Raw genomic sequence first — 26,484 nt, 5'->3', positions numbered from 1 at the left:
CTTTGATTGGATCTCTTTTCCGAGGCCCCTCACTGCGGAAGGGTCTCTTACCAGCTCACCACCTCTAATTGGATCCTCCTCACTTTTCAGGAGTTAGAAACCTGTCCCTGAGCACTGACCACTCCCTTGGTCAAGTGTATCAGCTCCATGGCAGAATTGTCAGACAACTAGCTGCTTGCTGAGTTGCCTGTTTTGGTTGGACAAGGTTGCCCCTCACCATGAGGGTTGGCTGTGAGCATTGCCCCCAACCAGGCATCTGAGGTTCCCCCTCACTGCCTTCCCCCTGGAGCCATGTTAGAGTGCAACCTCAGGCTGTAAGGCCTCTCTGTGCCTCCCTGTTGAGTTGCCCTCTTCACTGGATAAGCTACCAGTGCTCCCCTCACCTAGAGGGTCACCTATGAGCACACCGCTTCTAAGCTGAGCATCCAGGCCCTTTCGATAGTTGGGCCTCTGGTCAACAGCCACACCAGGTCGTTAGGCCTCCTACGGTCACCTACAAGCGTGCTGCTCCTGCAGTCAACCCCCCAATGGCCCCCTTCAGTTGAAGGCTGGGTACAGGGGTTATGACCATGATGCTGATGGCTCATTTTTTAGATGCGCCGTTTCCATCTATGGCACTCAGTGTTTATGTTGGTCTGCCTCTCAGAGTGCCACAGTCACGTAGGGTCTCTTGTGTCCCTTCTAATGATATTTGTTAAATCCATGTTATGGTAAGTGTGCTCGCTAGTCTCTGGGCACTTTCTTAACCCTCTGGGGTCTGAGGGTATTTTGGCACCCTGGAGAAGTTTTGATATGCCCTGACATTTGTGCTTTTTTCATTATCTTAAAAACATATCAATAGCTAAAGTCTAATTACATTGTAATCAGCACAAACTGGGCTACAATAATATGCAAGCAACAGTAATGTACATGTTTGTTTTTGAGAAAACAACATTTATGCGTGGTTAGTAAAAAACTAAAATTTTTAAGTCACTGAAATAAGACCAAGAAACACATTCAGAACAAAATGATCTGAAAATCATCTCATTCAGTCGTTCACAAAAAAACAATATACTTATTTAAATTTTCTAAGACATGTTTTGTGATCGAAAGGGAATATGCAAGGGAGTGACAATGGCCATTGAATATTTAGGGATTCACACCTGAGAGACAAAAGGCCCTCCTCTATTGGCCCATCAATGAGACTGTGACTGTCAGGTAAGAAACAATGTGAGAAGATTCAAAGATTGGGGTTTTAGATTATCTGTATTTTATTTATAACACAGTATAATATAAACATACATTATGAAGATCAACACATTATTAAGCACACTGATCTAACCACAGAGATGTGAACAGACGTTGTGTAATTCAATAATTGGGTTGGCAATATCTAATGCCACTCGGAGAGTACATACTACAGCTCGAGGGCAGGTGACGCTGCTGCACCGTTGCAGCCATACCGAGTTGCTAGACTCATCTCTGTTGAAATGTCTGATCCCCTTTGATTGGATCTCTTTTCCGAGGCCCCTCACTGCGGAAGGGTCTCTTACCAGCTCACCACCTCTAATTGGATCCTCCTCACTTTTCAGGAGTTAGAAACCTGTCCCTGAGCACTGACCACTCCCTTGGTCAAGTGTATCAGCTCCATGGCAGAATTGTCAGACAACTAGCTGCTTGCTGAGTTGCCTGTTTTGGTTGGACAAGGTTGCCCCTCACCATGAGGGTTGGCTGTGAGCATTGCCCCCAACCAGGCATCTGAGGTTCCCCCTCACTGCCTACCCCCTGGAGCCATGTTAGAGTGCAACCTCAGGCTGTAAGGCCTCTCTGTGCCTCCCTGTTGAGTTGCCCTCTTCACTGGATAAGCTACCAGTGCTCCCCTCACCTAGAGGGTCACCTATGAGCACACCGCTTCTAAGCTGAGCATCCAGGCCCTTTCGATAGTTGGGCCTCTGGTCAACAGCCACACCAGGTCGTTAGGCCTCCTACGGTCACCTACAAGCGTGCTGCTCCTGCAGTCAACCCCCCAATGCCCCCCTTCAGTTGAAGGCTGGGTACAGGGGTTATGACCATGATGCTGATGGCTCATTTTTTAGATGCGCCGTTTCCATCTATGGCACTCAGTGTTTATGTCAGTCTGCCTCTCAGAGTGCCACAGTCACGTAGGGTCTCTTGTGTCCCTTCTAATGATATTTGTTAAATCCATGTTATGGTAAGTGTGCTCGCTAGTCTCTGGGCACTTTCTTAACCCTCTGGGGTCTGAGGGTATTTTGGCACCCTGGAGAAGTTTTGATATGCCCTGACATTTGTGCTTTTTTCATTATCTTAAAAACATATTAATAGCTAAAGTCTAATTACATTGTAATCAGCACAAACTGGGCTACAATAATATGCAAGCAACAGTAATGTACATGTTTGTTTTTGAGAAAACAACATTTATGCGTGGTTAGTAAAAAACTAAAATTTTTAAGTCACTGAAATAAGACCAAGAAACACATTCAGAACAAAATGATCTGAAAATCATCTCATTCAGTCGTTCACAAAAAAACAATATACTTATTTAAATTTTCTAAGACATGTTTTGTGATCGAAAGGGAATATGCAAGGGAGTGACAATGGCCATTGAATATTTAGGGATTCACACCTGAGAGACAAAAGGCCCTCCTCTAATGGCCCATCAATGAGACTGTGACTGTCAGGTAAGAAACAATGTGAGAAGATTCAAAGATTGGGGTTTTAGATTATCTGTATTTTATTTATAACACAGTATAATATAAACATACATTATGAAGATCAACACATTATTAAGCACACTGATCTAACCACAGAGATGTGAACAGACGTTGTGTAATTCCTGAAAACTAATGAAAAACTAAAAAAACCTCTGTAAAAAAAATTCTGAATTCTGTTCAACAAGTAACACGAGTAAATCATACCTGTTATTTAAGTGCTTGCAAAACTCATCATCAATAGTCAAGGAACTTGTTTTACCAATAGAATATCAGTGTAGCTGAAGATCTGACGTTGGTACAGTGCTCTCAGAGGAAAAGTCTGCACGATTCATCTGTTGTGCAGGTATCAGATCACAAACAACCAAAGCAAAACAAAAAACATCTGTGAGCATGTTCATATCATGAGCAATTTAAAGCATCCTTTCTAAATAAAATCATTAGTTCTATAATTTCTATTTCTATAATATTCATATAGGTATCTGGTCACTAAAATAAATAAATAAATGAATAAATCAGTGAGCATGTTGATAGGTCTGGAATAATATTACATTATAATGTTACATTGGCAATCACAAATATTGCCCATGTGATTTTATAGCTATCATATCCACACATGCTTTGTATTTATTATTATACAGTACAAAAACAACATCTGAGAAACAAAATTATTATTAAGCACATTATGTACATGTTTGAGCAGATATTTGCAGACAGAGTATTCAACAGTAAAGACTGGTCTAAGCACTCTTAGACATTACTTTTATATAGTATAAACATTAGCCCTACTTTAATTCAATTTGTTTATGAAAAAAAAAAACATTCCTGATGCCTTACAGATGCATTGAAAAGTTGCCTATGATATTTCAAAATGTTGCACTCGATTTCACACACTTTTAGTCATGAATTATAGTTTTGGAAAAAGTCCAACTAGTAAATGCATTCAAGTTTATGTCACAACAACACATTATCTAATGCCAATAAGAAACATTACTTACACTGTATAAAAGATCCCTTTGTCAGCTGCCTGTAGCCGCGCTCGTGTTCTGTTTGTGAGATAAACAAGCTTAGCCTGTTCCTCTCAGCGCATCCTCATCTGGAGTAAATACAAGGTTTTTTCTTCTCAGCATCTTCTTCCAAAAACATATTTTCTTTATTTTAAACAAACCATGAACATTTGTTAATATGTTGAGCGTACACAAATAAAAGTAAACTTTCTACAGATTCAGGTGATGTATTACTTTTATGTGTCCAATTAAAATTGAGGGAGCAATTCAAGTTCTTTTAGCTGTCATCTGGAAAATATGCGAGTGCTCCCGCCGGCGCCTTAGCCAACCTAGGACGTTAAATTCCACATTGTGGTATGAATGCACATCAGGCATTTTGCATCCTTTCTAAAATTTTGTATGGCAGGGATCACACGTTGCCAGCCCGTACCCTTTATTTGAGTTGGTTCAGGCCCCGGTCACCTTGGGCCCTGCTCCACTTATGTATCCTCGCTGATACCTTTTGAACATCTGCTACCTAGGACCTATTGAGGCATCTTCTGGGCTAGGCTCCTAAGTAACGTTATTTCTAAAATCCATGTTTATGGTAAGTGCACACGCTAGTCTCTGGGCACTTTCTTAAAATTCACATGGTGGTAGGTGTGCACGCTAGGTACCCTGCACACTTTTCTAAAATCCTGTATTGTATGGTATGGGTTATGCGCTCGACTTTGTTCCCATGTTGGCTCAAGCCCCAGTCACCTAGGGCCCCACTCTACATATGTATCCTTGGAACAGGGTGTTGCTTCCTATGTTCTGTGAGTCGGTTCCTGAGCAAACCCATGCAGAGCCAGTGTAGCTCCTGAGTGACAGGCTAGGCCGAGTTACTACCCTAGGCACATAGCCGTATCCCCTTAAAGGAATCTCCTTTCTGATTTCAAGCCTTAAGCTCTACCCCGGGTCAAGTATTTCTGACCCCTTACAGGTAAGTCTTCGGGTATGCAGCTCAACGAAGGGGATAATGTCACTGACAGCTGTCATTCATTCTAGGGGCAACTCTCTTAAGCTTTGGTGGAGTTGGTACTTAGTGCTCGCCTTTATGCTTGGCATGCACTCCCCTCAGCATGGCAGCATGGGTATACCATTCTCCATAGCAACCACTAGAGAACACAGTTAGATGTTCCCTCAAAAGGGAACGTCTTGGGTTACATATGTAACCATGGTTCCCTGAGACACTGCGTCCTCTAGAATCCTTGCCATGCTTCAGACGCAAGCTTCAGAAGAAGAAGCGGATGACGTATTCTCCCAGAACCCTTTTACTCTGTGTGCGTCGGTAGTGATGTATAGGCTGTCGCCGGCCAGCATGTTGTAGTTTCGAATGTATGCTTCAGACACAGGTCACGCTGGAGACGTTCCCCCATAACGAACGCTAGAGGACGCAGTGTCTCATTTCCTTCTCAGGAAACCATGGTTACATACATAACCAAAGACATTTTACTTATAGAACTAAAGAGGACAGATCAGACTCACCAAGATTTGTCTTTGAGGACTGACAGATCAATTCCTCTTCCACTGAACTTCAGTGGTTAATCACAGACCCATATAAAAAGATAATTGTCTAAATAAACATTTACAAAGAAGTTAGCAGGCAAATAAGAAAAAACAAATGTTTATGAAATAGTTATAAATGATTATATAATTCAAAACATTCAAATTATTAATTTAGGTTAAAGTTAATTGATTAATATTAAATATTCCTGCAGTAAAATGTGTGTGGAAATACCACAAGAGCATGCAGAGTCCACACCTGCCAAAGGAGTCTGTCAGCACCACCACAGAGACCTGGAGATTTTCTGTAAGACAGATAACATGTACATCTGTGGCATATGTGCTGGGCAAGAGCACCAACGACACAGGAAAACCTACACTGCGGTTAGTTTTTCACTGCGATATCCATTCTGTTATCCAACATAAAATGCAATATATTTTAATATATTTAGAGATCTTTAGACCTCTGAACTGGAAGCATTTAAGTTATATAAATAATGGTTGATAAACATTGTTTTGTTGGATACTGTTGTATTTTACCACAGAAACCTAATGTGTCAGACTGTAAAACCCTGCTCTATCATGTCTTGGGAAACATGGGGTTAGAAGATTTTAAAACCTTTAAAATAGTACTATCAAAGGATTACCCAGAGTGCTTAGGAAGTGAGCTGGAGGAGCTCATTGTCTCTGATGTTGCTGAGAAAATAGCAAAGTGCTTTGGAGGAGAAACAGCACTGAGAATCACGTTACACTTCCAGGCAAATGGTAAGACTTAAATTAAATGGTTAATTTAACTTAAAATTATATATATTTATTTCCATTGCATCTGAACACCTCTTATTTTCACCTAGGTAATCCACTTAAAAAAATCACAGAAGCCAATAAGGCAAAACTTCGGAATGAATGTCAGCATATAAACGAAGGAAATTCATCTGAAGGTAAACAGAATTTACTGAAGGAGATCTACACTGATCTGTACATGACAGAGGGTGGAAGTGAAGAGATTAATAATGAATATGAAGTGTTGAGGGATGAAATGATTTCACAAAGCAGGACCAGCAGTCCTCTCACATGTAATGACATCTTTAAGATACCTCCAGGACAAAACAAACAAATCAGAACAGTCCTGACAATGGGCATAGGTGGCATTGGAAAGAATGTGTCGGTGCACAAATTCATTCTAGATTGGGTGGATGGAATAGCAAATCAAGATATTCAAATCATCATCCATCTACGATTTCGTGACCTCAACCAGAAAAAGGGGAACTGCAGTCTTCTACAGCTGATTCAACAATATGCTCCTCAACTGAAAGAAACCAATGTTAAAGAAATGAAAGTGCTTTTTATTTTAGATGGTTTAGCGGTCTGTCAGTATCCTCTTGATTTCGATAATAATGATCAATGTGCTGATACAAATGTGGAAGTTCCTTTGGATGTGCTGCTCACGAACCTCATCAAGGGAAATCTGCTCCCCTCAGCTCTCCTCTGGATAACCACACGGCCATCAACAGCCAATCGGATCCCTCCTGAATGTGTCCATCAGGTCACAGAGATTCGAGGGTTTAATGACAATCAAAAGGAAACATACTTCAGGAAGAAAATTACTGATCAGAAGCTGGCGAATGAAATCATCACACACATCAAATCATGTCGGAGCCTCTACATCATGTGCCACATGCCCATCTTCTGCTGGATTTCTGCCACTGTGCTAGAAAATATGATGAAAGATGAAAACTCTGATCAAATACCCAGAACTTTGACTGAGATGTTCACTCGCTTCCTGCTCATTCAGATCAGCCTCAAACATAAGAAGTTCAATGGAGCTGATGCTGACAACCCAGAGAAACTTTCTGAATTTGACAAGAAATTAATTCTGGATCTTGGAAAACTGGCTTTCCAGCAACTGGAGAAGGGCAACTGGATTTTCCAAGAAGAGGATCTGAAAGATGGTGGCTTAGATGTCAGTAAGGTCTCAGAGTACTCAGTGTGCACAGAGATCTTCAGAGAAGAGCTGGGTTTGTACAGGGAGAAGGCCTACAGCTTTGTTCATCTGAGCTACCAGGAGTATCTGGCAGCGATATATGCCCACTTTGCATGTGTTAATAATGGGAAAAATGTTCTTGACAAAGATGAATCAACACATCTTTCTGATTTGCATAAGTGTGCAGTAAACAAAGCTTTAGAGAGTGAAAATGGACATCTTGACCTCTTCCTTCGCTTTCTTTTGGGTCTTTCTGTTGATCCTAACTGCACTCTCCTGCAAGACCTTCTCACCAAAGACAGTTCAAGTAAACCCTGTGTAGACAAAAAAATGACAGTGCATTTAATCCAAGAGACAATAACACAGGAACAATCACCAGACAGAATCATCAATCTGTTTCACTGTTTAAATGAGCTGAATGACAACACTCTTGTTAAAGAAATCCAGACTGCTATGAAATCAGGAACGCTGATGGGTAGCGAGCTGGAGCCAGAGCAGTGGTCAGCTTTGGCTTATGTCTTGCTGAAATCTGGGCAGGAATTAGATGAGTTTGACATGAAGAAGTTCCACACATCAACAGAAAACCACCAAAGACTGCTGCCAGTGCTCAGGATCTGCAAAAAGGCCAGGTCAGTTTTCATTGATTATTCATAGCATTCATTAATTGTTTATAATATGTACAAATAACTTTTATTTAAACATTTCGCCAAGTGAACTGAGACTTTCTTGTCCACATTTAAATGCACAGAGTGACAATCTAAAGGAATTTTTTAAACAACTTTAGTCACTGATCATTAAATCAAACAAACAAACAAACAAACAAACAAAAAAAAGAACAAAACATAAAATGTACTCTTGTTTACAGATTGAATTGTAATCTCTCATTTGAGTCCTGTGGAATAGTGGCCTCAGCTTTACAGTCAGTCAACTCACCCTTGAGAGAGCTGGATCTAAGCAACAATAAACTCGAAAAGCGTGGAGTGAATGCCCTCTTGACTGGTCTAACAGGTCCAAATTGTCAATTGCAAACACTCAGGTAAGTCGTGCAAGTAGTAATTTCTTGCATAGAGTCATTTTGCCACATTAATATATTTTCGATATAAAGAAGAACTACTTTGTTCAAATATGTGCAAAATTAAGGCAGGGGTGTTTCCTCTTATACTGACCAAAATGATGAATGTAACACTTTTGTTTTTGCCCCCATTTTTCATGAGCTGAACTCAAATATCTACATTTTTTTCTATGTACACAAAAGGCCTATTTCTTTCAAATATTGTTCACAAATCTGTCTAAATCTGTGTTAGTGAGAACTTCTTTGCCGAGATAATCCATTAACCTCAGAGGCTTTGCATAACCAAAGAATTTCTGCACAAACTGTCAGAAACTGTCTCAGGGAAGCTCATCTGCATGCTCGTCGTCCTCATCGGGGTCTCGATCTGACTGTAGTTTGTCGTTGTAACCAACTTGAGTGGGCAAATGCTCACATTTGATGGTGTCTGGCACTCTGGAGAGGTGTTCTCTTCACAGATGAATCCCGGTTTTCACTTTACAGGGCAGATGGCAGACAGCGTGTATGGTGTCGTGTGGGTGAGCGGTTTACTGATGTCAACGCTGTGGATCGAGTGGCCCATAGTGGCGGTGGGGTTATGGTATGGGCAGGCGTATGTTATGGACAACGAACACAGGTGCATTTTATTGATGGCATTTTGAATGTACAGAGATACTGTGACGAGATCCAGAGGCCATCGACCGTGATAATGCACGGCCCCGTGTTGCAAGGATCTGTACACAATTCCTGGAAGCTGAAAGCATGCCAGTTCTTGCATGGCCAGCATACTCACTGAACATGTCACCCATTGAGCATATTTGGGATGCTGTGGATCAGCGTATACATCAGCGTGTTCCAGTTCCTGCCAATATCCAGCAACTTTGCACAGCCATTGAAGAGGAGAGGACCAACATTCCACAGGCCACAATCAACAACCTGATCAACTCTATGCAAAGGAGATGTGTTGCACTGCATGAGGCAAATTGTGGTCCCACCAGATACTGACTAGTTTTTGGACCCCCCGGATCTCCCCAGTATGGTAAAACTGCACAGTTTAGAGTGGCCTTTTATTGTGATCTGCCTAAGGAACACCTGTGCAATAATCATGCTGTCTAATCAGCATTTTGATATGCCACACCTGTGAGGTGGATGGATTATCTCGGCAAAGGAGAAGTGCTCACTAACACAGATTTAGACAGATTTGTGAAAAATATTTGAGAGAAATAGGCCCTTTGTGTAGATAGAACAAGTCTTAGATCTTTGAGTTCAGCTCATGAAAATGGGGGCAAAAACAAAAGTGTTGCGTTTATGATTTTGGTCAGGGTAGTAGACAAAGCCGATGAAGATATTAACATGACTGCACTATCACCTGAATGACCTTCTAACCAGCCATAGATACAGTAAATAACTTGTGTAAATTGAATGTGATAGTGTTTACCACTGATTTTCTTTTTTGTGCCTTCACACTAGTATCAGAAATGTGAACAAAAAAATTTATTTGACAAAATCATGAGTATATGTTAACTGCTAGTTGATTAGTTGCTGTATCTACTCTTTGTTTCTGCTTCTCAGTCTTGCTGGCTGTAATTTCCCATCAACATCCTGTCCAGATTTGGCCTCAGCTCTCAAGTCAACAAACTCACACCTGAGAGAACTGGATCTGAGTTACACTAAGATAAGTGCTCCTGGAATGAATAAGCTCTGTGACGGACTAATTAGTCCGCACTGTAGACTTCAGAAACTCAAGTAAGTATTTTCTTGTTGGTAAGAGCGTTTAGATTTGTCATTGGCTAAGCTGGTATGTGATGTAATTAGCCTGTTCCAACAGGTTAAAGCGGTGTTGGCTCACACCGAGAAGCTGTGTATATCTAGCATCAGTTCTTAAATGTAATTTACACTTGAGGGAGCTGGAGCTGACAAGCAATGATCTGCGGGATTCAGGAGTGGAGCAGCTTTCAATAGGACTACAGGATCCACAGTGTAAATTAGAGATACTCGGGTAAGTGCAACTATGATGACACAATCACTGTATTTTAGCAGATAAGATAACCTGTAGTTAGGGTCGGAGCACCAGTGGTGTGAGGGCCCTATTGGAATTGCTCACTTTCTTCTTCTTTGTTATCTCCACAATGAATCACGTTTTTGAGGGTCTAAACATGCTTAAAAACACATGAAACTTCACACATATGCCAAAAGTGGTGAAAATATATATCTGATATGAGTTTCAGAAGTGGGTGTGTCAAAATGGCTTGATAGCGCCACCTACAAATGCAGTAGAGTGCCACTCAAGCTACATTTCACGTACATGTACGAAATTCGGTAGACACACGTAACACACTAATTCCTACAAAACAGTGTGAAGTCCAAAACCCAACAGGAATGCTGTTATTTTTGAATTTCTTTGCAAGTTTTGTGCAATTTTTGCCATTTTCAGGCAATGTATTGAAACATATTTAGATTTAAACAGATCAGATTTGGTCTGTGTAATCTCTTTGTGATGTTAAATTGTGAAAATCTCTTATCTAGAGATTAACCTTACCACATCTTTGTTCCTTCCCTGTAACCAATTTTTCGAAGTAGGTCCCAGGGTTGCCTTATGACGGGGCGCTTGTTTGTCCAGGTGACTGCCCAGCTGGCATTTTTCTTTATTTAGTCATCTACTCATGGTTGTTTCTTGTGGGTTAATTCACTAGGCGGTTCCACACTCCTCTCCTCGCTAGCTAGTTTTCTAGCATAGGTGATGCTGTTTACCTCATTGTTGGGTTCCTACACCGTTTAGATAGCTTTTAACTATCAAATGTATTACCACACCCTACTCACAACTAGTGAGCTAGACCAGTTACTTAACTGGAGCCGGTCACTCGCCGTTCAGGCACGCCTTTTGTCTGTTTGTGCCGCTCGGTTTAACGTCATGAGCTGGACGTTAAGCTATGTCCCTATTTAGGTATTAATTTGTATTTGTTTTGTTATATGAATATCTGAACATACAAAACATCAAAAGAAAGAACAGGGTATCTGCTTGTAAACTAAAATATTTTATTCTAGCTTCATGCATTCTTTTTCATAAACACTTATATGTGGGTTAATTTCATAATTAAGAAAAAAAAAGAAAGGCTGAAAAAAAGAGATTTAGAATGATAATCAAAATGAATGATAGAGTCGATCAATACTCTAAAGCTTGACAGTCATTATTACCTTTTCATGGGTCAACATTTTATTCCACAAAGTTACACAGTTTTGATGCTGTTTCATGCCTGATGATTGTGTTAGACTACATGTGGAACCATCTGTTGTTTTGGTTTCTTCTTCGCTTGTGTTTTGGAAATTCTGTAAAGTACATGTGCAATAGTGCCCCCTACCATATAACAATGGAAACATTGATTTTCTGAGCACAAGTATAGCTCAAATATATTTAGACTTTTTCTAAGTGTATGTCAAGTATGCTTAAATGTCATTTTAAGTATATTTCTGAGAGGTACATGAAGCCCATTTCTGAGAAGTACATAAATAGTAAACTGAAAGTATACTTTCCTATTTTGTAGTTTAAAATATGTATACTAATAGCACACTTGAATACACTTCTTTTTTGTAAGGGTAATGGGAAGTGTAAAACATTTTTGATTTATTAGGAAGTTAATAGTTAATAGGAAACACAGATTTCTGGAGTCAAGCTACCCATACTATAGACTGGTGTGTTTTTGTATCAAAATACTGGTGTGTTTGACGTCCAGTGTGCACAAAAAAGTTTATGAAAAATTGTGTATCGTGATTACAAAACAGACATTTTTAACGGAATCGTGACCCCAACAATTTGGTACTGAAAGATTTTTAGTGTGTCCGTCAGCAGCAGTAGTGGGTGCCTTTAGTGCAAAAAAAGGAGAACTGGATTATAAGTAGGGCTGCCCCCAACCAAAGATTTTTCAGTAATTTACAGCGTACCTATTTGTTACTATAGAAATAGAAAATTATAAAGCATTTATACTGTAAGTATTTCATAACTAAAGGGTACCTATTCTGAAATTACGTGGTATGTTTGACACACAGACAGACATTTTCCGTCATAAGCATAACTTACAGCTGAACGTATGTGTAGGTAAACGGAAACAATGTGCAATGTTTAGGGGATAAGGTAATAATGACTTGGAAAATTAAAAGTATTTATACTGTTAGTATTTCATAGGTAAGGTGAAACTATTCTAAGATTACATGGTATGCATGACCTACTATGTTAGGCAACAATAGTATGATTTAGAATAAGTTGCCTTATTGTAATAACAAAAATATATGATGCAGTATATTTTTACACTACATACTGGGTACTTATTGTAGTATTACAACATATATTTTACATGACATTGATACAAATAGTAAACTGTAGTATACTCCAGTATAATTTAGTAATTATAGTAAAGTTAAAAACCACCATAGTCTTTATAAAACTTATGACCATAAGAACTTATAAAACTTATACCAGTTTACTTATGAATGTATGCTATAGTATTTATTAGTGTTGCTTAGTGGAATCATGGATATTACTGAACAACACAGGTGAAAGTATGGGGAATGTAATGAGTTTCTGCTACAATTTGGTTTAGAAATTTCCATATGAAAATTTACCTGACGAAAGAGTATTGCATATGGTCATCTCCACAGCAAGTCAGGTGAGCAGCATTGTACTGTCAATGTGCAATACAGTGAAAAACTGTAGATTACCTGTTTCCAGCTTCTCCCAGGATATAACATATAAATATAACATCATAATACACAACTACTGTTCAAACATACACCCTTGTTATATGTAGTTACCGTGTAAGTGCAACATCCGCAGGCTGTAATTTAAGGTGATGCCTCGTTACCCTCTTGTTACCTGTAGTTACCATGTAAGTTCAACATCTGCATTACATAATTTCCACATATACTCAAAAATATACTTAAAATGACATTTAAGTATACTTGACTTATACTTAGAAAAAGTCTAAATATATTTGAGATATACCTGTGCTCCTAGAATCTGTGTTTTCATTGTTACACGGTAGGGGGCACTATTACACATCTACTGTTCAGAATTTCCAAAAAAACACAAGCGAAGAAGAAACCTAAACAACATGCTTCCACGTTTAATCTAACACAATCATCAGACATAAAACAGCATCAAAACTGTGTAACATTATGGAATAAAATGTAGACCAATGTAGAGGTAATAATGACTGTAAAGTTTTGGGGTGTTGATCAACTGCATCTACGTTTTCATTATTATTCTGATTCCAATTCATAGTCTTTATTCAGTTTTTTGTTCAAAATGTTGTTTATTTTTTTTATTTTTATTTATTTATTTTTTTTATTTTTTATGAAACTTACCCACATTCAAGTTTTTAAAAAAAATGCATGAAGCTAGAATAAAATGTTTTTGTTTACAAGCAGATACCCTGCTCTTTCTTTTGATGTTTTGTATGTTCAAATATTCATATAACAAAATATATACAAATTAATACCTAGATAGGGACATAGCAGTATACTTGTATATACAAGTATGATGCAAAGTTCATTTAAAGAAAACTTACAAGTGTACTTGCAGTATAAAACTACTAAACTAGTAGTTTACTGAGACTATACTTCAAAGTGTACTAAAAATGTTACTATACGTATTTAATTAGTAAACTATCAGTATACCTTTAATTTCACTTTTAGTGAACAGTTATTTTATTGGGCCCAAGTAGTATTGAAATAGTACACTTACAAATATACTACTAGTACACTAATATTTATATACTTGCTACATAAAGTATACTTAAAAATATACTTGAACTTTACTTCAGTATACTTAATAAAATAAACTTTTATGGGGTAAAGGGAATGCACCTAACAGTGCACAATTATCTAGATTAAATATTTAAACTAACATTGTGAAATGCTTTAAGTGTTTTATTTCTATAGATTTTATTTTGGGTAAGTCGTGTTGATTTGAGAATGCTACATTGATCAAACGTGATCTGCCGCTGGCTGCTTGGTCGTCACTTTAAAAAACAAAAACTTGAATTTAGCCGAATCAACCAGGCGTTGATGCTATTGCTGCATCCATGCATTTTGTTTATGTGCTGGGTGACAAGGCTAGGCCAAACAGAAGAACTTGACACTGGTAAGCTTGGCCCCAAAACATGAAAGTATGCATCTCTGAGATCAACTGTCACTAACCAATCCCCTGACTGGATCTGAGAAAACAATCATTTGATTGTCAGCATTTTGAACATTCTTATAAAGCAGTTTAGCCCGTAAAGAAAATTTGACGCAACCCCACATAGTTTCTGGGAACCAGAAAGTATTGGCTGCAGCAGTCTGACTCTGTCTGAGAGGGGAAGAAGTTCTATGACCTCCTTGTCCAGAAGAGCTTGCAATTTCTGTTACAACAAATATGCTTGTTCCGTTTTTACAGTAGTGGAGACCACACTGTTGAAATGTGGAGGACAATATGCAAACCATATCCTGTAGCCCTCTTCTACGGCCCTTATGACCCAAGAAAAGATTATTTGGCAATAGCTTCCATGCTGCCAAACTCTCTGAAAGTGATACTTATTGTGACACTTTGTTTCGCTGAGGGGAATGTTAAATGTTAGGTGTCCTGAAACAACCGAACATGTAACGTTTAACTGGAGACAGCTGCAGACAGCATTGTCCTGGGTACAGCCTCTGGGGCTCTCTTTTTGGTCGTAATGACCTTTCTTAGGTTGGGGTTTTCTCTTTGACTGTTGAGTGCTAAGCTTTTCCCCAGTCTTTACGATGGGCACACGATTCGCCATACTTTCTCTTTGGGCTACTGACCTCAGTGGAGTTGGGCTGGGTCAGGACTGGGTTGCCGGCAGCCCCGACACTTGAGCACAGCGGTGGAGAAACTTGTTGAAAATTTCCTCATGTTTCTTTGCCTCCTGGCGCTCAGATCTTTAAGAAGGTCAGTCTGATATGCCTGCAGGACCTCCATGATTTGCAGGGCAGCACCAGCCTGACCTGCTGCCTGAAATGCTTTCCCTACAAGTATAGCTGTTGCTGTACATGGCTTGGTAGGGAGTGTTGGCTTTTTGAGTGATGATGCACCTCCAGGGGAGAGATAGCCCACTAGTGTCTCTTCCATTGGGGCATTATTATGTAGTCCAATGTCTTTGAATCAACGCTAGTCGAATAAATCAACATTGACCACCTGACAGAAACTGTTGTCTAGATAGGAGCATTTGGGGGTCTCTTCTTCCTGTGGCCAGTCCAGCTTTAATCTGACCACCGCACTAGTCACCATTTCCAGTTACTCTCCAGTTATTTTTTGTAATCACAAGAGGAGCATTCAGAGTTTGCATTTTCAATCTCCATCTCTACAGAAGCAAGAATTGCAACATCCTCTGCCCGATACAAAGAAGGGCCAGGGCATGCTTTAGAAGTGGAACCTGAGAGCTTGAGAGAAAGGGGGGGACCTACCTCTCGAGGCAAGGTCAACGCACAATCTTGACACGGGCGCAGTGATTTGCTCTTTGTGAAGAAATGCAAAACATGTGGATAGGATGTGAATCGCAGTGCTCACATTTGCTGTCCTCAAATGGGAGAGCAGTGTGGTCTTCCCCCAAACACTCCAAACAATACTCATCCTCTTGGGCTGTGAACAAGGAGGCATGCATGCATCTCTTTGCAGATTCACTCAACATGATTAATAAGTTGTTTGAACTTTCACTTTCAACTTATTTTCCTTTAAATAATACTGATTTCAGCAGTGTGACACACACACATAAAGCGGTCTCTGTAGACAAAGAAACCTGAAGGTGTGTCATTTTCACAAATATTTGTAACCTCTCAGGTGCATGCATTCCAATGATGTCACCAACCGAGGTTGTCTATTCTTGGTGTGTTTGACACACATGCTTCACAACTGGTTAAACAAAGAATGTTTTCATGAGCATTATTAAAATTGCTGCATCAAGAGTAGCTTTTGATAGGTGTAACGAAGCGTCACTCGAAGTGGGATCCATATGCAGGTTTTATTTAAAGTCCTGGTCAGACAGACAAAAGATCCGATACCAGTAAAAGACAATATCAGAGGGCAAAACACAATTGTAGTCGGTTAACAGGCAGGAGATCGGGGAAGGCGGCTAGCAGCAGGGAATCAGAAACTAGGTACAGACTGGGTCACAATAGGTAGGCAAAACAGGCTATAAATGTTTAGAATGTTAACCGTAGTAGAACAAGACTTCGCGAGGAGACAGGACTGCTCATATAGGCCAGTAGGTTGTTACAGCTGGACCGGGTGATCAGTGCTAGGTACGGGGTTGATAGGCGATGTAATGTGAAGGTGAGTGTGTGTATGCATGAGCCAATATTCGACGATGGAGCCCTCTGATGGTCGGAGGAATCAGTAGGGAACAATAGGGAACACCCTAGTAACAGTAACAATATAACAATCAGGCAGAACATGCAAGCAACCACAGAGTAATGAAATTAAAACCACTTAAAACACCTATGCAGCTATATAAAAAACTATGCCAACCACTTACAACACCAAACATCATGATGGAGAGTTTTGCATAGACAAATGTCACCTTCGTGAAAGAATTTGGTTATTGCTAATCGTCCTTTGATTGAGACTGTGTGGTAAAATGTAAAACACATCTGACAAAGTGATTTGTAATGATCTAGAAAATTATTATTATTATTATTTTTGTTTGTAACTTCGGCATCAGTTGCTTTAGAGTTTCCAGATACTGGTCCTGGAGTTCCCCCAACTGTTTGTATGTGTCCCTAATAAAACACACAATTCAACTTATTAGCATGTTAGCAAGGACTTCAAAGACTGAAATGGTTGTGTCAGACGAGAGAAACATCCAAAATTTTGTTACTCCAGGAACAGATTTGTGAACTGCTGCTCTAGAAACGCTGTTTTTTTTTTTTTTTTTTTAATATTACCTGCAGACTGTCGGGGTGTATGATCACAGAGGAGGGCTGCCGTTCACTGGCCTTAACTCTCAGCTCAAACACTGGTCAACTGAGAGAACTGGATCTGAGCTACAACCACCCTGGAGACTTAGGAGAGAAACTGCTCTCAGCTAAAAAAGAGGATCCAAACTGTAAATTGGAGAAACTACAGTATGTGCTTATTTCAATATTATTTAATATACAACATGTAGGAATTTTGATAAAGGACATCATAGATTGACCATGGTGATCATATTTATTCTGCTTATTACCTTTATGGACAAAAAATATGCAACACTGCAAGCTTCTTTATTTTAAATGCTGCACTTTTAGCAGTTCTGTGTATTTTATTCTCAGTGTTTTTATTTTCCCCAGTGTTGAGAAAGGAGGAGAGTGCCGGATGAAACCAGGTCTGAAAAAATGTAGGTATTGTATGAAAATGCTTTAAAATCTGTTTAAAACATATAATCAGCTTTTATAAGGAAGAAGAAACTCGTTTGTTTATGATGTCAACAGGGTGCATGCAGCAGCAGTCATATACAATAGTCTACAATTAATCAAATAATAACTCCTTTTTCATCTTAACATATTGAGCTCACAGTATTTAGTTAGTCACCACACATAGAGCTGTGGAATACAATAATTTTTATGACGCATCACGATTCTGATGTGTACGAATCTGCATAAATGTAATTAAATAGTAATTAATTAATTATTATTATTATTTATTTATTTTATTTTTTACGAAAAGAACATGCCTGAATGAGAAAATAATGCGGGATGTGCTTGATGTTAAAACTAGTTTTTAAAGTCCACTTGCAGAACAAAAATTTACAGATAATGTACTCACCCCCCTTGTCATCCAAGATGTTCGTGTCTTTCTTTCTTCAGTCGATAAAAAGTTACGTTTCTTGAGGGAAAAAAATCAGGAATTATCTCCAAATAAATGGACTACAATGGTGTCCGCAAGTTTGAACTTCCAACATGCAGTTTAAATGCAGCTTCAGATGGCTCTAAATGATCCCAGCTGAGGAAGAATGGTCTTATCTAGCAAAACGATTGGTCATTTTCTATACCAATTGACAGTTCATATACTTTTTAACCTCATATGCTCGTCTTGTCTAAGTCTGCGTGAACTCTGTTTTTTTCTGGTTTAATATGGTCAATACAGTTGTCGTACAGGGTATGTGTGACAATGACTCGTCAGACGGTGGATCCATTTGCAAGCCGTTTATTACAAACTCGTGGTCAAACAGGCAGATAATCAACACCGCAGACAGGAATATAAGGGCAAAGCAAGACAGTACCAGGATCGGGCAGAAGGTCGGGGTATCAGGCGAGAGTCAACAACGGTATATCCAGGCGCGGGTCGGGGCAACAGGCGAGAATCAGAGTCGAAAGGCAGTCCAGGTAAGTAACAAAGTATCCAGATAATCCAATAGTGGTAAACGCTCGGTGATGTCGCAAGGAACAAAACTTCGCGACTAGTCTCTGTGGAAGGACTGTTTAAATAGCGGCAGAGCGCGCCAAAAGCGACGGAAGACCGCGGGGAGTTCGGGCAAAAGCGGTCCGGGTAGGAACTAATATTCCGGAGAAGGTTCCCGCTGATGACGGTCAGACAGAGCCACAGAGAACCGCCTCATAACAGAGCCCCCCCCCCCCCTGCGAGCGGCTCCTGAAGCGAGAGGGGCGACGTCGGGGTCTTCCACGAGGTCTGGGTGCTGGTCTCTCGGGATGCTCACGATGGTATGTTTCAGTGAGTGTGGGGTCTAGGATGTCTCGGGCGTTGACCCAGGATCTCTCCTCTGGCCCATATCCTTCCCAGTCTATGAGATATTGGAGCACCGGACCCCGACGCCGAGAGTCCAGGATTTCTCGGACCTGGTAAGCCTCCTCTCCGTCGATGATTAGGGGGGGGGTGCTTCTGGGGCGGCGGCCTCGTCCTGGTCCCTCTGTCCTCCCGGAGCAACAGCGGGCTTCAACAGGGAGACATGGAAGGTGGGTGAGATTTTGTATTGTGCAGGTAAGGCTAAACGGAATGATACTGGTGTGATTTGTCGAATTATTTTGAACGGCCCCACGTACCTTGGATTGAGTTTTCTGCAGGATTGTTGAAGACGGAGGTTTTGGTGGAGAGCCAGACCCACTGTCCTGATTCGTAAGCGGGATTGCGCCTTCGGTGGCGGTCTGCTTGCTCGACGAGTCTCCGTACAGCTCTCTGGAGGTGAACATGGGCCTGATTCCAGGTCTCCTCGCTTCTTTGTAGCCAATGGTCGAGGGCTGGTAGGCTGGAAGGTTCACCTGTCCAAGGAAACATGGGTGGTTGATATCCAAGTATACATTTGAATGGAGTCATACCTGTCGCCGGTTTTTGCAGAGAATTCTGGGCATACTCGGCCCACAGGAGATATTGACTCCAGTCCTGCTGGTTGGAGAAGCAGTAGGATCTCAGGAAGCGGGTAAGTTCCTGGTTAAGTCTTTCTGCCTGGCCATTGGATTGCGGATGGTAGCCTGAAGTGAGACTGACATTAATGTTCATCTGCTGGCAGAACGCCTGCCACAAGCGGGACGTGAACTGGGGCCCCGGTCAGTGACAATGTCCTCTGGGATTCCATAGAACCTAAATACTTGCTCCAGGATTACTTTGGCGGTCTCCCAGGCGGAGGGTAATTTGGTGAGGGGAATCAGTCGGCAGGCTTTGGAAAAGCGGTCTATTACGGTGAGTATGGTGGTGAAGCCATTGGAGGCTGGTAAGTCGGTCACAAAATCCATGGCGATATGGGACCAGGGTCTTTGCGGGATGGGTAGAGGTTGGAGGAGTCCGGCCGGTCTCTGGTGTGAGGACTTTGTCATGTTGCAGGTGGGACATTGATGAACAAACCGCATCACATCAGGGGTCAAGGTAGCCCACCAGAATTTGTTGGTGACCAACTCGGTGGTGGCGGTGATTCCCGGATGACCCGCGCTGAGGGAATCATGGACATGGTGAAGGAGTCTGTCACGGAGGGATTCAGGTACGTATACGCGGTCCTGGGGGCACTCGGGTGGTGTGGGATCCGTGTTTTGGGCCTCCGTTATTTCTCCCATTATGTCCCAACGTATGGGGGCCACGATTAGCGGGGAGGGAATGATGAATTCTGGTGGGTTCGGGTCCACCTGGGGGTCGAACTGGCGTGATAGGGCATCCGCTTTACCGTTCTTGGAGCCCGGTCGGTAAGTTATCCTGAAGTCAAACCGGGTGAAGAAAAGAGCCCAGCGTGCCTGTCGAGAGTTGAGTCGTTTGGCACCACGGATGTACTCCAGATTACGATGATCAGTTAGTACTAAGAATGGCCTTTTAGACCCCTCCAGCCAGTGTCGCCACTCCTCAAGGGCTGACTTCATAGCCAGCAACTCTCGATCCCCAACATCGTAGTTGCGTTCTGCTGCGGTGAGTTTGCGGGAATAGAATGCACAGGGGTACAGTCTGCCCGGGACCCCGTGCCTTTGAGATAGCACCGCCCCGATGCCGGTGCTGGAGGCGTCTACTTCGACGGTGAATTCCTTCTCAGGATCGGGGTGACGCAAGATGGGGGCTGTGGTGAACCTGGTCTTAAGGTCGGTGAATGCCTGCTCTCCTTGGGGTGTCCATTTCAGGACCGTGGGACCCTTCTTAGTCATGTCAGTGAGGGGCGCCGCCACTAGGCTGAAATTTCGAATGAAGCGGCGGTAGAAGTTGGCAAACCCGAGAAATCTTTGCAACTCCCTGATGGTGCGTGGGCGAGGCCAGTTGAGTACCGAGGCAACCTTATGTTCGTCCATGGTGACCCCTTCGTGGCTGATGATATATCCAAGGAACGAAGTGCTGGTCTGGTGGAACTCACATTTAGGTAGTTTGGCGTACAGCTGATGGTGAATCAGACGTTGTAGCACGTTTCTGACGTGTTGAACATGGTCCTGGAGGTTTTCTGAATAAACGAGAATGTCGTCAATGTAGACAATGACGTAGCGGTTGAGCTCCTCTCGGAATACATCGTTGACGAGAGCCTGGAAGATGGACGGACTATTGGAGAGGCCGAACGGCATTACCCGATATTCGTAGTGCCCGGTTGTCGTGGAAAAGGCCGTTTTCCACTCATCCCCCTTCTTAATCCTGATCAGGTTGTAAGCGCTCCTCAGATCAAGCTTGGTGAAATACCGGGCCTTGCGTAACTGTTCCAGAGCAGCAGGTACGAGGGGCAGTGGGTAACGGTACTTTACTGTCACCTCGTTAAGACCTCTGTAGTCGATGCAGGGCCGTAGCCCACCATCCTTCTTCTTGACGAAGAAGAACCCCGCCGAGGCCGGGGATGTTGAGGGTCGGATGAATCCTTTACGTAGTTCCTCCTCGATGTAAGCCTTCATACTTTCGGTCTCAGGCTGTGATAGGGGAAAGACTCGACCCCTCGGCGGTGAGGTTCCTGGTAGGAGTTCTATAGCGCAGTCAGTAGCCCGGTGAGGAGGCAGTCGGGTCGCTTTCTCCTTACTGAAGGCCTCTTGTAGGTCACGATATTCCACTGGCAGCCTGCTGAGGTCGTCGTCGACGGGGTTGGCTGTGCCGATTGTGGATCTGGGTATACAGAGGCCTTGGAGGCAATGACGCTGACAGTGGTCCGACCATTTGATGATCTGGTGTTCGGTCCATGAGATGGTGGGGTCGTGGAGTTCGAGCCAGGGAAGACCCAGGATGATGGGGTGTTCAGGTGAGTGTAGGGTGAATAGCCGAATGGATTCCGAATGCAGGGGTCCGATGAGAAGCGTCAGATCCTTGGTGGTGAAGGGGACCTCTCCGGTACCCAAAGGTCTGCCGTCTAGGGCTGCCACGGCCACACGGGTTTCACATGGAATTAAAGGAACATGTGTTAGCTTAGCGAAAGCCTCATCGATGAAATTACCCTCTGCCCCTGAATCAACAAAGGCTGTGGTGGCTACTTTCTGTCCATTAATCAAGAGGGTGACTGGTATAGACATGGAGTGATTAGGAATCTTGGCGCTTACCCGTGATGGTGCGGCTCTAGGGGGCCGGATGGGACAGGTGGCCCTGATGTGTCCCGGTTGGCCGCAGTACAAACACAGGTTGTCCCGGAGCCGCCTTTCTCGTTCCTCCTCGGTCAGATGAGTCCTCCCGATCTGCATAGGCTCTGGAGAGCTGGAAGTGGCACTGTAGTTAGATGCGGATGGAGCAGGGCGAGCTGGCTGGGTCTGGCGGCCACCTCGGCGTGAACGCATCAGATTATCGATTTGGATGGTCAGCTCCATAAATTGTTCGAGCGTCTTGCCCTCATCCCGGCAGGCCAGTTCAGACTGGAGATCGTGACTTAGACCTTTACGATAAATTGCTTTGAGTGGTTCGGGTGGCCAGCCCGTTTGTGCCGCTAGGGTGCGGAAGCGGAGCGTGTAGTCCGCCGCTGTGGAGGTGCCCTGTTTTAGCGCCAAAATCTCCTCACTGGGCTCCTTGCCCCGGTGGCGTGGTCAAAGACCTCGCGGAATTGCCTCAGGAAATCTTGGTAGCTGGGGAACGTCATCCTTTGTCCCTCCCAGAGCGCGGTTGCCCACTCCAGCGCTCTTCCTATCAGGAGAGAACATACCAGCGACACCTTGCTGTCATCACTGAGGAAGCTGTTAGGCTGTTGGTGAATGTACAAACTGCACTGCATCAAAAACCCCTTAGCTTTCCCGGGGGTGCCATCATACTTTTCCGGGAGAGACATACGTGCACTGTGGTTGGTGACGACGGGTGCAGGAGGAGGCATGGGGGGCGGAGCCGCGGCGGCTGCTTGCTCGGCCGCCGACGCTTGAGCGAGCGCAGACACAGAGGTGTTCAAAGTTTGCAAAGCTCTTAGCATTTCATCAGACAAGCGCGTGAGTTTATCCAGCTGGTGCTCATGCGTGGCGAGCACCGCGCTCTGCCGAGTCATTTCTTGGGCTAGTTGATAAACAGCCGCTGGATCCGGGGGTGGCGAAGTTTTCTGTGACAATGACTCGTCAGACGGTGGATCCATTTGCAAGCCGTTTATTACAAACTCGTGGTCAAACAGGCAGATAATCAACACCGCAGACAGGAATATAAGGGCAAAGCAAGACAGTACCAGGATCGGGCAGAAGGTCGGGGTATCAGGCGAGAGTCAACAACGGTATATCCAGGCGCGGGTCGGGGCAACAGGCGAGAATCAGAGTCGAAAGGCAGTCCAGGTAAGTAACAAAGTATCCAGATAATCCAATAGTGGTAAACGCTCGGTGATGTCGCAAGGAACAAAACTTCGCGACTAGTCTCTGTGGAAGGACTGTTTAAATAGCGGCAGAGCGCGCCAAAAGCGACGGAAGACCGCGGGGAGTTCGGGCAAAAGCGGTCCGGGTAGGAACTAATATTCCGGAGAAGGTTCCCGCTGATGACGGTCAGACAGAGCCACAGAGAACCGCCTCATAACAGTATGTCAAAAAACTCCCATCTCGTTATTTTTTCCAACTTCAAAATCGCCCTACATTGCTGCAGAAGTACCGACCCAGTGTTTACAAAGTGAACATGCAAAGAAGATCAGACAGCGATGTAGGATGATTTTGACGTTGAAGAAGAAAACGAGACAGCATTTTGGAAACTTGGGGGCACCACTGAAGTCCACTATATGGAGAAAAATTCTGGAACATTTTCCTCAAGAAACTTAATTTCTTATCGACTGAAGAAAGAAAGACATGAACATCTTGGATGACATGGGGGTGAGTACATTATCTGTAAATGTTTGTTCTGGAAGTGAACTTCTCCTTTAAGTACAATAACCCACAATAAAGTTCCCAAATGTGTTACCCACGCTGACTGACACAGCCGAATCGCACACGAAAAGCCGCCTCTCTTAGACAGCACGCAACACTGAATTGCTACAAAACATATATTATTATATATTATTAACATATATATTATTAACATATATATAATTATGTATTTGTTTTAATCAGACGAAAAATGTCTGAGCTACACCCATTTGAATTTGATAGAGTCAGCAAAGTCAATTTTGAGAAAAATCAAGTTAAAGTTTTCTGAAGGCTCCAAAGCAAAATCACCTAGCAATGCTGCATCTTTTCCTCCAGGTCTTTTCTTAAAAATAATTACTGTATAAATAATCACATTATAGCTATTTTTTATAGCGGCTTTATGCAGGTGCTTCGGATGAGAGTCAGCATGAGCAGTGAAAGGGTACTTCTCTCAAAAAATGTACAAATAAAGATATTTTTATATGTTTAATTGTTATTTGTAGCACTGAGATCACTAGATTAGGGCTTAAAGAACTAATTTGACTAAAATCGACATTCTTTACTTTTATGCATAAAGCTCAAAATTAGCCTGTGCGCATTCTGACACATTTTGCCAACACAAGTCACAAATTAGTGCTATGTGTAGATATCAGTGTAAAATATCTCAGACTATATAAGTGCTTATGTGTAGTTTATGATATTTTGTATGTTTTACATGATAGACCTATAGGTTTGGATGTTTTGTTAATGCCATTTATTACTGCTAAATAAAAGGATGACAGCTGAGTGTAGGCTGTAGTTCTGGTGCATGAAGGGCCCCTCAAGAGGTAAAGCCCAGGGGCCCTTTACAGTCGTAATGCAGCCCTGGCCACACTGCAATTAAGCCTGCCTCCATTTCAGTATACAGTGCTCACATTTCACAATAAAGAGATGAATAAAACCTGTTTGTTTCTTGTTTGATAGTCATTTTCAATTAGAATGACATCACAATGTGGTAGTTAAAGTAACCAATGACATCAATTGTCCTGCTTTCTCCAGATGTCTGTCAGCTAACGGTGGATCGGAGCACAGTACATCCACGCCTGAAAGTGTCCAATGGAAACAAGAAAATATCGGAAAGTACAGAGGAGCAGAAATACCCTGATCATCCGGACAGATTCACACTGTATCCCCAGGCTATGTGCAGAGAGCCTCTGACTGATCGCTGTTACTTTGAGGTGGAGTGTGAGGGTGGAGTTGGAGTGGGAGTGGCCTATAAGACTTCAGATAGAAGAGAGAGTATAATGGGAGTTAAAAACACATTCCCTACTCTGCTCTGTCTGGATGGCAAACTGAAACTGTGGCAGGATAATGAGATGACTTGTGAGTTTCCTGTGTATGCTCGGTCTAAAAGAGTAGGAGTTTATGTGGACTTGGAAAAAGGAAGTCTGTCATATTACAGCATTCATGACAAATTCAGTCACCTGCACACACACCGCACTACATTCGAACACTGCTTATATACAGGGTTTATTTTTCTGCCGGACTCCTCAGTGACTCTGTGTGAGTTGACATAGACCCTGAGAGAGTGGATATTTCATAAATATATTTTTTTGTGTGTGTGTGTGTGTGTGTAGGGGGGGGGGGGGGTGTATGGCTTACTTGCATTTTCTTAGTAGAAAAAATACCTTAAAAAAGAAAAATTCAAAACTTTGTTATTTAGTTTTATAGTATATATATAGTTTCGTGTGAGGAGTAGGTTTAGGGGTGGGGTTAGTGTAAGGTGATAGAATATACATTATATACAGTTTAAATACAATTATGCCTGCATATTTGTAAAATACACATAATTAATAACATTCTCACCAAATCATTTTATGGTTAACAAAGCTTTAAAAAAGTCACACTTTGCATAGAGTTTATAAACCATGAATTAACTATACATGAAGACTTTGTGAATGATTTGTAAGTACTTTATCGCCAAGAAAACTGTCCTCATGAACTGGAAATCAAGAAATTCCATACATATTGCATTCTGGAAGAATCTACTAATTGAGTGTATCACAATGGAAAGTCTATCCAGTTCATTTAATAGTAATACAGTAGAATCACACCCTTTCTGGTCATCTCTAATTACCCTCCAGCAGTCATAATCTATTGACCTTCTTTGTCTGAGACCAACCACAACAACGCATCTGCACCTAAACTATTATTTGTATTCGTTTGAATAGTAATATTTGAAAAGTTTTTGGGAAGGGTGGAGGACAACACTAAGAAAACACTTAAGATAAGGTTTAAGAAAAGGAGGGTAAAATAAAATGTTATAATTTATATGTTTATGTGTGTGTGTGTGTGTGTGTGTGTGTGTGTGTGTACTTGTTTTTGCTACATTGTGGGGACCAAATGTCCCCACAAGGATAGTAAAACCTGAAATTTTTGACATTGTGGGGACTGGCTTGAGGTCCCCATGGGTACAAAAGCTTATAAATCATACAGAATGAGTTTTTTTGAGAAAGTACAAATGCA

The 26,484-nt window shown here is 42.1% G+C and overlaps 1 protein-coding gene across 4 annotated transcripts in view; it reads left to right on the top strand.

The window, feature by feature from the left end:
• si:ch211-201o1.1 (NACHT, LRR and PYD domains-containing protein 12) overlaps positions 1-26,148 on the top strand; it is a 32,717-nt gene extending 6,569 nt beyond the window's left edge. For all 4 annotated transcript variants that reach the window (XM_051131184.1, XM_051131183.1, XM_051131186.1 and 1 more), the window contains 9 exons: positions 5,458-5,626; positions 5,788-6,007; positions 6,094-7,852; positions 8,089-8,259; positions 9,844-10,017; positions 10,100-10,270; positions 17,212-17,385; positions 17,590-17,636; positions 25,018-26,148. In XM_051131184.1, coding sequence (XP_050987141.1) covers positions 5,458-5,626; positions 5,788-6,007; positions 6,094-7,852; positions 8,089-8,259; positions 9,844-10,017; positions 10,100-10,270; positions 17,212-17,385; positions 17,590-17,636; positions 25,018-25,535 — 3,403 coding nt within the window. In that variant the 3' untranslated portion in view covers positions 25,536-26,148. The remainder of the gene's footprint in view (positions 1-5,457; positions 5,627-5,787; positions 6,008-6,093; positions 7,853-8,088; positions 8,260-9,843; positions 10,018-10,099; positions 10,271-17,211; positions 17,386-17,589; positions 17,637-25,017) is intronic.
• Positions 26,149-26,484: the final 336 nt, after the last annotated feature.

The sequence above is a fragment of the Labeo rohita genome, chromosome 16, assembly GCF_022985175.1.
Source record: "Labeo rohita strain BAU-BD-2019 chromosome 16, IGBB_LRoh.1.0, whole genome shotgun sequence".
In the NCBI taxonomy this organism is placed as follows: domain Eukaryota; kingdom Metazoa; phylum Chordata; class Actinopteri; order Cypriniformes; family Cyprinidae; genus Labeo; species Labeo rohita.
This window is presented reverse-complemented; position numbering and strand designations above follow the sequence as displayed.